The following is a 13,211-nucleotide window of genomic DNA, read 5'->3' as shown; positions in this document are numbered from 1 at the left end:
GTTGTTGGACTGGGGATGTAGCTCAGTGGTAGAGCACCTGCCTAGCATATGTGAAGTCCTGGGTTCAATCCCCAGTGTCCAAAAACAAAACAAAACAAACAACTCCACAGTGCTATGTGGACTGAAGGAAAGAGTTTAATGGTGATAATTGTGTATTCAGTCGGCAAACCATAGAGTAAGGCCATTTCTATAAGGCATATTGTGTTTTGGAGGTAGTAAAGTAAAATATTTGAGAAGGTAATGGGGGGAAATGGGAAAAAATTCTACAGAAGTGGAATGGCTTAAGTATCTAAGATGTGGTACTTGTTTCTTTATTTCTTTCACCACACCCCACCCCTTTTATGAAAACTGCTTCACCCCACAGCCCAGAAAAATTGTGTTGGACACATGATTAAGAGAATCAAGCTGGGCATTGTGGCATGTGCCTCTATTCCCAGCTACTTGGGAGATTGAAGTCAGAAGATTGTTTGAGTTCAGAAGTTTAAGACCAACCTGGGCAGCATAGTGAGACCTGGTCTCAAAAGAGGGAGAGAGTCAAGTCACTGCCTTTTCAGTGGCTTCTCAGATCTTCATATTCATTTATTCATTAATATGAACTAAGAGTGGGCTGCAGTGGCACATACCAGCAACTCAAGAGGCTGAGGCAGGAGGATCTCAAGTTTGAGGTCAGCTTGGGCAACTTAGAGAGACCCTGTGTCAAAATAATTTTTTAAAAAATGGGTTGGGGATGCAGCTCACAGAGATAGAATGCTCCTGGATTTAATCCCCAGTATCACATGCACACAAAAACAATAAGAAATAATAGTTGGACACTAAATGGGTCAAGAGCTGACCTGTAGGCAGAGCATTAGAATAAATGGAGTGATGTCCCTTCTGAGGGCTTCTTAAAACTGCCCTGATTCCTGTTTTTGATGAGGCATGATTTTCAGTTTTCTGTGGATTCTATAATAAAATCCTTTGCATTCTCCACCCCACAATCACCCTTCTGAAAGAGCTTAGTGAGCACCATTCCTTTAAACCATGAAGACTGTGTCTGAGATAGATATATACACGTCTCCACTAAAAGATGAGACTAGCATGAAAAATGAAATCAAGAGCTTGCCTAATTTGTACTTCTTACCTAGGAAGATCAAGTGATGATATTCTGCCCCGAAGACCAGGTCACAGTGAACCTTCCCTTCTCAGAAACCAAATCAATCTAGATATACCACACTCCTGATTGTCTCATATATGGTCTTGTAACTCCTTTGTTTTGTTATGTTGAACTATGGTTTAGTTCATAATACCAAACTTATTCTCACTTGTACTTTGAGAGTTATCCCTTACATGGTCACTTAATTCACTGATCAGATTTGGGAAGGGCAGTTCAGACACACAGGATTATTCACTTGTTTACATTTTTACATTATCTTCAACCCACTCAGACTGGCTTCTGCCTTCTCTACTCCACTAAAACTGAGTTATGTTTCTGTGTGTTTCTAAGTTTCTCAGAAGGGTCATTTATGGCAGTGATTCTTGACTAAAAGAGATTTCCCCACAACCACCACAAGAGTTATTTTGCAATGTCTAGAGACAGTTTTGATTACTATGTGGGTGTTGCTACTGGTATCTGGTGAATAGAGGTCAGGGATGCTACTAAACATCCCTGACATGCTCATGACAGTCCCCACAAGGAATTATCCAGCTGAAAATGTCAGTAATGATGAGCTTGAAAAATCCTGCTTCAGGACCAAGATGGGTCTTTTAGATAAATGACACAAGTCAAAATAAGCAAAGGATTTAAGTAGACATTTCTCCAAAGAAGGTGTACAAATGGCCAATAATCAAATGAAAATGCCCATCATTAGCCATTAGGGAAATGCAAATCAAAACCACAGTAAGATGATATTTCACACCTGCTAGGACATTTTTTAAACCTGAAAAATAACTGGGCACTGTGGCTTATACCCATAATCCCACCAACTCAGGAGACTAAGGCAGGAGGATCATAAGTTCAAGGTCAGCCTCAGCAATTTAGCAAGGCCCTAAGCAACTTATAAAGATCCTGTCTCAAAAAATGATGAGGGCTACGATGTAGCCCACTGGTAAAGTGCCCTGTATGTTCAATCCCCAGTACAAAACCAAACAAACAAACCCTGTAAAATAACAAGTATTGGTGAGGATATGGAAAAATTGGAACTCTCATGGATTGCTGGAGGGAATGTAAAACAGCGCGGCCTTTTTGGAAACAGTTTGTCACTTCCTCAAAAAGTTAAAAATAGAGTTACCATTAGACCTAATAATTCCATTCCTAGCTTTACACCAAGAGAATTGAAAACATATGTCAACAAAAAAGATTTGTATTGAATGTCATAAGAAGCATTATTCACAATAAAAAGTGGAAACAACCCAAATGTCCATCAACTAATGAATGGAGAAACAAATTGTGTTATATCCACACAATGGAATGTTATTTGGCCATAAGTGGGAACTAAGTACTGATACATGCTACAACATGGATGAATCTTAAAATCATATGTTAAGTCAAAGAAGCCAGACACAAAAGACTGCATATTACATAATTGTACTTAATATGAAATTGTTACTGAACCAGGTCATTTTACTTAGCATGAAGTATGCCAATCTATGAAACAAAGAGTTTTACAAAAAATAGTTAATTCACAAGGCAACTAATTGTGAAAAGCCAAAAGACCCAAGTCTCAAATCTACCCACCAAGGTTTGGGCTTGGGGATATTTATGTTTTGAGGCATGATAAAAGGGGAATGGAGATTATCTAAGAGCAGGTCAAATGAGTTAAGCCTAGAGGGTTCATTCAGGTTTTCCCTTGATTTCAAAACATCCAGAATGGGCAAATACATATAACAGAGAGTAGATTAGTGGCTTACCTGCTGCTGGGGGCATGGGAGGAGGTGTGTGAGGAGTGACTACTAGTGGGTATGGGATTTCTTCTATGGGATGTTGACAATGGTCTAAAATTAAATTGTGGTGAAGTTTGTATAACCCCATTAATATACTAAAAATATTGACTTGTATACTTTAAATGTGAATTGTATCTTTTAATTGTGTCTTATTTTAAGAAGCTAAATTGTTTTAAAATGAAAAGACACAATTATGTGACCTTTAAAAATTGCTGTTGAATTGTTTTTTGAGGTCAAGACAACTTCAAAAGTTAGAGGATGAAATTGGAAAAAGTCTAGGATTCTATATGCAGAGTATTTTGAAAGCATCTTTAAGTTTTCATTCCAATTAGAATAAACCAAAACCAGAAATAATAGGCACTATGTTTTTGTATGCCTAATGAATAAAGACAATACCAAGAGAGCTGAGGGTGTAGTTCAGTGGTAGACTGTTTGACTAGCAATGCACAAGGTCCTGAGTTCAATCTCCAGTATTAGAAAAAAAGGAAAGAAGAGCTAACAGAGCTTTAATCAGTGGTCCAATCAAAAGATTGGCAAATTAATAATATTTTATATTTAAATAAGATGTTTAATGTATGTATTTATCATTTTTAAATGAGTTTCTATTATAACCATTCTATTTTTTAATGAAAAACAAAAAATCCTTCAAAACTTTTATTAATTCCCCATTTTTTGTACCAGGGATTGCACCGACAGGCACTCAACCACTGAGCCATATACTCAGCCCTTTTTATTTATTACTTTGAGATAAGGTCTTGCTAAGTTGCTGAGGCTGACTTTGAACTTGTAATTCTCCTGCCTCAACCTTCCAAGACACTGGGATTACAGGTGTCCACTATGGTGCCCAGTTTAATTTTCCATTTTTTTTTATCTTGAATTATTTGTGATATTGAAGAAAGTACTTCAATTGACACCCTCAGATAAAGGTGTAGCAGCCACAAGAGAAAGAATTTAGATAATATATACAAATCCTAACCATCTCTTTGATGGGTCTAGCTCCTGCCCCTCTGGGTAAGCTGAGGAAAAGTTGTAAAAGGTGAGCCTGCCATCTATTATATCTCTGAGACAGTCCTTCCCGCTATTAAATATCATAAACCTATAGCAATCCTAGAAGACTTGCAGGGATTGAGGAGGAGAGCGTTGTAAATGTTGATCACAACATCTTTGTTACTAGTGCTAATGGTAATGTCAATCAATTTAGAGTCTGGGGTCAGGTTGAGGTCAGTCCACCTAACATTGAATCATGCTTCAAAGGCTAGACTGAAACCCGTTCATTCTCCTAGATGACCTGGAAATAACCCTAGATGGACAAACTCAGGACTCCCTGGACAAGAAAGATACAGAATAAACTATGATTTAAATTCCATTCACTCATTCAACAAACATTTACTAAGCACACTCGGGAGCCATGCATCCAAGATGAAAGAGAGTTTTCATTTTCAAGAACATCTAGAACAAGAATATATATGTAGAACAAACTCTTAAAGATTGATTTTGGGGTAGCAGATGTAGCTCCGTGGTACAGCACATGTTTAGCATGCAGGAAGGCTTGAGTTCCATCCCCAGCACCAAAACACAAACAAAACAAAGTGTGCTCCAATGAAAAAAATTAAAAGATTGATATTTTTAGTGAGTACGATGGTACTATTAAAATTCTAATCATGTGGGTCTTTGCTTTCAAAAGAAATTATCATTTAAATTCCTCTGTGCTTTTATTTATGACTTAAATCAATGGAACTAAGAAAAACAGATTTGAAACATTATTTTTCTCTTGGGCCTGGACCATACTTTCCAATTTTTAAAATTCTTTATCTCCTTCTCTCTCTGAGGTATATGGGGGTGTGATTTGTCATTCACAGAAAGACAGAGAATTTTAAAATGTTCTAATACCTGGGGCAGGATGTGCTTCACCTGTCCATATTCAGAGGGAAAAATGTCAGAAGAGAAACCTCTGACAGTGATCATATATTTGCTAATTGAGTTAAGAGGACATGTGACCCTTTAGAAAGACACAAAGACTATGTTGAGTTAGCTGAAGTCTGTGCAAATCCAAGCCTGTTCCTGTAATATTAGGGTTCGTGTGCAGGAATTAGATGAGAGGAAAGAAGGTCTAATGGTGTTTTGGAACAAAAAGTAAAAATGTAGCTACTTTTCCTTTAGGTGGTTTTTAAAAATGCTCAGCTTCATAAATCTGGAGGGTTCTAAGTTGTTCAATTCCTTCCAAACAAAGTCTTAAGTATTTAATGCATATTTACATTGTTTCTATTCATTTTTCTTTCTCTGATTATGGCCCACAGGCTAGAAATTTTCCCTATGGAAGACAAGGAAGCAACAAAACATGTTCTTTGAAGCTCACGGCTAAAACTGAGGAGTCAGGTTTTATTTTTGCTAAAAATGCATTAATATTTAGTATGATGGATCTCAGTAGGCTGTAAGAAACCACCTCAGCTAAGGATTTAGACATATAAGTGCCAGTCCGGGAGTGTAGCTCAGTGGTAAAGTGCTTGCTTAGTATACACAAGATCATGGGTTTGATCCCCAGCACTGCAAACAAACAAAACTATAAGTATCATTCTTCCCTAAACAAGTCAAAATTCTCTCTTCCATCATGTTTATTACCTACAACCAGCACAGTACTAGCAAGTGCACTCAACATGGTGTTTTAGGACTGATGGAGCTAATTGATGAGTGGTTCCTTGGGCATGTTTGCTGCCTATCTCTCCCCTCTGAAGAAGTTGGCAGATGTAGTTTCCAAATCCATAGGCCAGATCACACTCTCCTCCCCCTCACCTGAATGCCCAGAAGTCATCTTTTTCTCACAAATGGAAAGCCCTTATCTTACCATGAAGACTTGGCAGCAAAGATTGGTAAAGGAAGAAGAAAAAATGGGAGAGTGTTTTCCATTTGATTCATGTATTCTCTGTAGAAAATCAGAGTCCACTTTAGTAAATGGTATCTTGAAAGAACTGTGTCCATCAACAGATATTTAGCCAATCTTTGCTACGTGCCAGGTGCTATCCTGGGTCCACAGGAGCACCCCTTCCAAGGAATCACAGAATATAGAGGGAGAAGTGAGGGCTTTGGAATTAGATATTAAGCTAGTCAAAATTTCAATGTGGAAGTATGTTGTGCTACCAATTTCTATATGATCCAAAGGAAGAGAAGAAAGAAGGGAAATCAATAGCATAAAGTGATTTTACATAGAATTTAGAAATAAAAGGGTTACTAGAAATAAGTAGGCTAGCCACATTATTTCCTACAAGGGCACCTTAGGGGATCCCTGTTTTAATGAATAAATAAAAATGATATGTAATTATCATATCAATTGCTTGCATCTAAGTGAGTGCTTCTGGAGTTATTTGATGGTGCTTAAAAATCTTTGGTCTCTGAAGTGCATTTAACATTCTCCTTGACTCTTATCTATATTATTAATTTGCAGACCAAAGTTAACTTGTACTATGCAAATGAGGAGATTTTAAATGAATGAGATTTTAATATAAGATTTTAAATCTATATTATTTGTAACAAAACTGCAATATATTTTGAGGACATGTGTCAACATATCTAAAAGAGATATTATGATTTTGAACAGTATTATTTAAAAGAACTTGCCATGATTATGGAACATTTTGTAATTGCACTGTCCAAATGAGGTAGTCACTAGACATGGGTAGCTATTGAGCACTTGAAATGTGGCTAGTGTGACTGAGGAAATTAATTTCAAATTTTGTTTAATTTAAATTTAAATTTAAATAGACATATGTGGTTAGAGCCCACCTTATTTGACAGCACAGGTTTAAAGAAAGAGTGAAACTGAATTTGAGGAACCTGAATTTCAGCTCTACCTTGGACAATTTACTTAACTCCTGGGAGCTCCAATTTTCTCACTTGAAAATGAGATTATGAATAATATCGACTTCATAGGACTTAGGGCAAGAGGAATTGGAATGATGTTTGGGCATTCTGTTTTTCCAAATAAGTGCTAACCAAATGTAAACATGTGAAAAGTAAATAACCAACTTTCTAACTTAAAAGTAGTTTCCAGTCTCAGAAAGTTCTAAGATATTATTAAATTCATAGTTATCCTCACTTTTCATATACAATATTTAATGATGCTTGCAACTGTTGGCTGATAAGCAACCCATTAGCAATAACCAGAAATGATCATGTGTCAGCGTGGGGTAACAGTGCATGATGTACAAAAATGCCAACAGAAGTTAAATTTATAAAAGTTGCGATCACCTGTGTGAGAAAAGCACAGTACATTGAGAACTGAGAAACATGATAAAAATGTTAGTGCAATCCCTTCTTTAGTATTGTTACATTTAACAATATAATCCATTTAGATTGCCCACAGAGGTTAAATAAACCCATTTCATTTAACTGGGAGGAACTCAGCCACAAATTAGCAAAATAGAACAGTAGCTAGGAGCTTGAGCCCTTCCAGTGAATGTAATCACATGAAGTAAGGTATAGAATGTACTTAGAACAGGGCACGCCACAGAAGGACTAAAAATGCTATTGGGTGATCATGAAATTGGAAGCCTTTGTCTATTTTTCAGTTTATAAACAGTATGAGGGTACAGAGTGGTATTTGTACAGATTTGATTCTACGTGACTCCAACATGGAAAGATCATCTTGATTTTCCATATCTGCACTAGTTGAGAACTGAATTTAGTTGTTTTAATACCATTTCAAATCTATTTTTTGAATGAAGCATGAATCGATTAAATGCCTCCTGATTCTCCCATCAACTGAATAGAATAAATGATAAAATGGTGGGATAAAATTGACCAAATTATGCTACATACATATATGAACATGCCACAGTGAATTTCACCTTTATGTATATTTATATGGCACAAATTAAAATAACAATAAATAGAAGGAAGACCGGAAGAGTGGAGGAAAGGGAACAGGAGGAGGAAAGAGGATAGGGAAAAAGGAAGCACTGGAGACTGAAATGAAGCAGATTATATTCCATGCATGTATGATTATGTCAAAATGAACCCCACTGTTACATATAACTATAATGCACTAATAAAAAACATTAAACATAAACCCATACACCTTCAATATGCAAATTTCTCCAAAGTCAAGATAACTATGAGGGCTATGTGGAAAGGGAAACAACTAGGGAAAATGGTCTACCAGTCATTAAGTGTTCACTGGATGTGGACCTAGATTACTTTCTGAAGCCTATGGTGCTTAAGCCAGTTATCCATGTCCATTTCAAAGGACAATGGGAAAGTTTTGAAGGAGTTCTGGGACAGGAAAGAGTAGGACCATGTTGTAAGGTTTGAGAAACCCCTTTCAGGTTAATGGAGTAAAAGTTGTTTCACTGTTAACCAGAGAAATCATGCCATTGCTGGGAAAACTGCCTTTGGTCCTAAATTTCTTTACATTATCTGGATTCCTTCTTAAAATTTTGTCCTACTTCCCACACTTTCTCCATCTAGGACTCATTTTATTTAACAAAGTTATCCTTCAAACCCATGTTCCTATTGGCAGTCCCCAAAATTAAAGACCACATGAGATGACCTCATTTATATGGTAGTTAAACAGCATGGAACTGTCATGTATAATTAAAAAGAACAAATAAAATTTTAAAAAAGAACTTTGGAACATTTCTATTACAATTTATCATTTTATAGGATAATGAAAATTTTGTTAAAACATTTCTTTTAATGTCCTCCCACAGCATCATTCTTTGCCTTGAACTACCTATATTTCCTCATATTTATTTGATGATTTGACTTTATTTTTGGTTTTGGTGCTGGGATTGAACCCAGGGCTTCATGTATGCTAAGCACACACTCTTACCACAGAGCTACACTCCCAGACCCTGAAGTTTTTTTAAGAAAGTGAGTCTGTGCCAGTTGTCTAACTCTATCCAGGGAACTTACACATTCTGTAAGGGGATAAAGAAATATTAGCCACATTTTGTTTTTCTTTTTTATCACCTTAATAAGATGGAGAGGATATAATTCCATTTTTAGTGTGACTCTATTAATTAGCACAGGTCTGTTACACTGGCAGATACAGAAGACTTAACTCTGAACCAACTTTGATATCAAAGGCAAAAATCAATAAGAAAACATCTTTATTACCTTGCGCCAGAGTTTGGGAGTGCAATTGTTCCTGGTGTCCTCTTCCATGGTGCATTCCTGGCCCACCATGTCTACTCCTGACCTCTTTCCCTTTTCTCTAGGATCCTCTTCCCTTTTAAGTTCTTTTGAATCACTGAGTGAAATTTTTGTTTTTCTGGACTTACCCAGAGCACTTGACCAAAGAGGTCAAGCCAGCTGTGTATGCTCGGCACTTAAAGATGAGCTCAGAGGAACTAGGAATGTCCAGTTATTGAATAAGCAGAGATTCAAGTTGCTCGGCACTCTTGCTTTATTTACCACAAGCCTCCTCTTGTCCCCTCTGGACTGTTGTTCATTGACAATCGCTGTGCTCTGGACTGGTGCTATGATGGCCTGTTGTGTGGGGACAGGCAGGTTGTGGTGAAAGCTGCAGTTGTGAAAAAGGCCATTGTTTAATCTACCCTGTCCCTCGCTGGAGCTATGGCAACAAATTCCGTTGGTGAATTAACTATGTCATTGTGTGCTGGCTCAACTGATTATGCTCTTGGAATGACAAACATTTTCTTTTTTTTTTCCAAGATAAAAAAGTAGTCAAAACCTTGAAGTGTTAATATAAAACTCAGCACTTTAAGTATAAAATAAAGATGGAGAAAATAAATCACTCAAATGTACTTTAATTGATTCTAATAAGCATTTTTATTCCTTCCAAGGAGTTATTCTAAGCACCATTGATAATGAATTTGTGCATTTTAACGATGTGGAGTCTTCATAATTTCTGTTAGGATAATGTCCCCTCAGATAACTCTGGGTGTATGAAAAGAACTCTTTAAATATGCATGTGCTCCAGCCTTTCTGAGAAAAAGATTCATTTAAAATCTAGCTGCACTAAAGTGCTATGGTGCTGATCATCACCTCTGTTCAGAATGAAGACATATGTGTACCTAAATTCATCTTAGCTAAGTAAAGATTTCCTTGGTCTCATCCCAGTAGGAAAAGTCTCAGTAATTTTTGTCTATATTCTAATCTCCAGGACAATAAAATATGCTCTGATTGGTTAATGAATACTCTTTAGGCTTTCTGTCCATCCATTCATCCTGTGCTATCTCTGACCAAGTGTCTTGCCAATTGCTAGGGTAGTTCTGTTAGTAGATCCACTATGAGTTTCCTAGTGGGGTAGAATGTAGTATGCCACTTTGGTAAGCTGTAAACACGTTTTCCAGGATCCCCTTCCCTTAAAGCTCTGTGGGTTAGCCTTGGCAAAAAGAGGAATTTGCATAAGAATTGGAAGGCAGGAGTGAAGCAGGAGTCCTTACTTCCCTAAGGTTGCTGTGGTAAGGCATGGTGACAGGTGTATGTGACACTGAGTCCCAGCTTGTCCTCATTCTCATTGAGTCCAGATTTTCTTTCTAATTGCTGATCCTCTTGACCAATAGCAGTCATTGTCCTACCACTGGACACTTGGCTGCAGGCCTAGAGGTAGGAGTAACTCTCCACAGGTCTCCCCATTGGTTTCCTCTTCCACTTGGGTAGCTGGATGTTCTGAGCTTCTCATTTTGATGGTGGGTGCTTTCTCCCATCCTCCAACTTCCTCCTAGTCTTCCATTCCCCCATCCCTCTTTCAACAGTGCCAGGACTAATTCCTATGTTAAATACCTTCTTCTACAGCTCATAGTGCTTCCATGTTGGAACTTGGACTGATAGGCTTAGTTTCCTTATAATATAAGAACTATTAGGAGATAATCCTTAAGCAGGGGCCAGGAGGGAGAGTTGAGAGAGAAATAGGAAGAAAACCTGATGGAACTTGAGTTTAAAATCATGAGTAGTCCAAGGAAATGAATGTTCTATTTGTATGGGATCTTTCCTCACAGTTCCCTATAGCTCTCCCCTATTTTCAGATATAAGCAGACACTTCTTCCTTCTTCCCTCCTTCATCCTCATTCTTATGCCCTTCAGAGGGTGGGGTTGGCCATCAGAGGTAAGCCACACACCAGAGTGGGTCCTAGATAGTGAACTAAAAAAAGGCCTAACTCCTAGGTATATTATTTTCTCCAGAGTGATCCACTGGATCCATTGAAATGATAAACCAACTCCATGCAGCACAGATAAATCAACTTAAATTAAGTTTCTCTGAAACTAACTGAAGCCTGATTCAGTCAACTGGAAAAATCATCCACATTTAGGTTGTCCCTAAGTGTCTGTGGGAATTGTTCCAGGACCTCCCTCAGATACTGAAATCTACAGATGCTTAAGTCCCTCTTGTAAAATGGTGTAGTATTTGCACATAACCTATGTACATTCTCCAATACACTTTAAACAATCTCCAGATGACTTATAATTTCTAATACAATGTAAATGCTATGTAAATAGTTGTTATACTGTATTGTTTAGGGAATAATGACAAGAAAAAATGTCTGTACATGTTATGTTCAGTACAAATGCAAGCCTTGTAGTCATAATTACATTTTCTATCCACAGCTGGTTGAATCCATGAATGTAGAACAAATGAATATACGGAGCCAACTATATTTGCATTGGTTTGTTCCTTTTAGTAACGGAAAATCATTCTTGTGTCATAAAGGCCCAAAGGTTCACAACAGAGGCCTGTTTTGAAATCATCTCCTATTGTCATCTCTTAGCATTACAGTGTGTTTGATCATATTTCCAAGTTTCTTGACTCACATCCAAAAGAAGAATCCTAGCCAATCTATTCTCTTGGTTAACTCCTGCTTAGAATAGGTGATTTTTTTTCCTTAGGAGCATGATAGAAGTGAACAGATAGATTTTGATTAATTATGACTACAAAGCAAATGGAGGGAGCGGGGCAAGAATGGAGGAAGGAAGCACTGTATAGAAGGAAAAGACGGGTGGGAGGGGTGGGGGGGAAGGGAAAAAATAACAGAATGAATCAAACAACATTACTCTATGTAAATTTATGATTACACAAATGGTATGCCTTTACGCCATGTACAAACAGAGAAACAACATGTATTCCATTTGTTTACAATAAAATAAAAAGAAAAAAAAAAGTAAATGGAATGGGGGCAGGAAAATGCCAACTCATTCATTTCTACAATGATTCTGAATGTCTCTATCTGGACCTACTTCTAATATTTGTAGGGTCAAAGCAAGAATATAAATGAAGGCTAATATATCTTGGGTCTAGATATTTAAAAGTTCAAAATCATGCTAACAGAATGTACACACGAGTGTGTATGTATTCCATATCCATAACTAAGCAAATATACCTTATAATTGACAGGAGGACAAGTGGCTTGGAATTTCTTGCTGGAAAGGTGGGGAGGCAGGAGCCAGAACACTTTATCTATCCTACACCACAGGGTAGAGCCAGCCCAGATAGCCAGGTTTTTTTTTCAATCCCCCTGTAAAAAGTCCCTGCTTGGGGGCTGGGGAGATAGCTCAGTTGGTAGAGTGCTTGTCTTGCAAGCACAAGGCCCTGGGTTCGATCCCCAGCACTGCAAAAAAAAAAAAAAAAAAAAAAAAAAAAAAGTCCCTGCTCAACCACCCCTTGTGTCTAGGGATGTTCAATTCTGCTGTAGTAAGGTAGTCTGTCATCAAAAGTCTGATCACCTCTAAATATGTGAACAATATGATTGTTCAAATCTTAAGTAGTTGAGAAATTTTGTACTGAGGTAAAATAATCCACCCCTAGCACAGTTCCTGGTACATAGTATTTGCTTTAAAATGATTATTAAAAATAAATGAATCCCTGCAATGTTTTGTAGGTGCACCTCATCATTTGTCATGCATTTGTTGGTTAGCTGGGGTGTGGAAACCCTGTGACTGATGACTTCATTCAGGGCTGCTCTGGATTAATGTAATACTGAGATGAAGCCAGGCAACAGATGAGGAAAAAAGTGATTACGTGTGAATTCCACCCCTAACTTTTTGCTTTACCTGATCTAGAACTAGCTATGAACAGTTCTGAAGAAGGAATGCAAAGTATGGACTTTGCATTTCCAAAATCTGTATTAGAATCATAATCTATCCTCATGATGTCAAGATATGTCCAAATTCAAGAGTAGAAGGTAAGTATATTTGCGTATTATTGTTTCTGTTGAATTTATTGTGAATCTTGTGCCAAGTCTGAAACAAGGTGAAAATTGAAGGAAACTTTTCTAAATTTATTTTTTTGTTAGAGCATTATAATCTTACATAATATTTGGGTTCCTTCTGATAAAATT

At 37.3% G+C, this 13,211-nt stretch overlaps 1 protein-coding gene across 1 annotated transcript in view; it reads right to left on the bottom strand.

The window, feature by feature from the left end:
• The window catches only part of PCYT1B (phosphate cytidylyltransferase 1B, choline), an 84,766-nt gene extending 75,591 nt beyond the window's left edge, over positions 1-9,175 (bottom strand). Inside the window, exon 1 of the mRNA XM_079125069.1 lies at positions 9,031-9,175. Within this exon, the coding sequence (XP_078981195.1) occupies positions 9,031-9,099 (69 nt within the window). The 5' untranslated portion in view covers positions 9,100-9,175. The remainder of the gene's footprint in view (positions 1-9,030) is intronic.
• Between the last annotated feature and the right edge of the window lie 4,036 nt (positions 9,176-13,211).

Source organism: Sciurus vulgaris (assembly GCF_902686455.1).
Source record: "Sciurus vulgaris genome assembly, chromosome: X".
Classification (NCBI taxonomy): Eukaryota; Metazoa; Chordata; class Mammalia; order Rodentia; family Sciuridae; genus Sciurus; species Sciurus vulgaris.
This window is presented reverse-complemented; position numbering and strand designations above follow the sequence as displayed.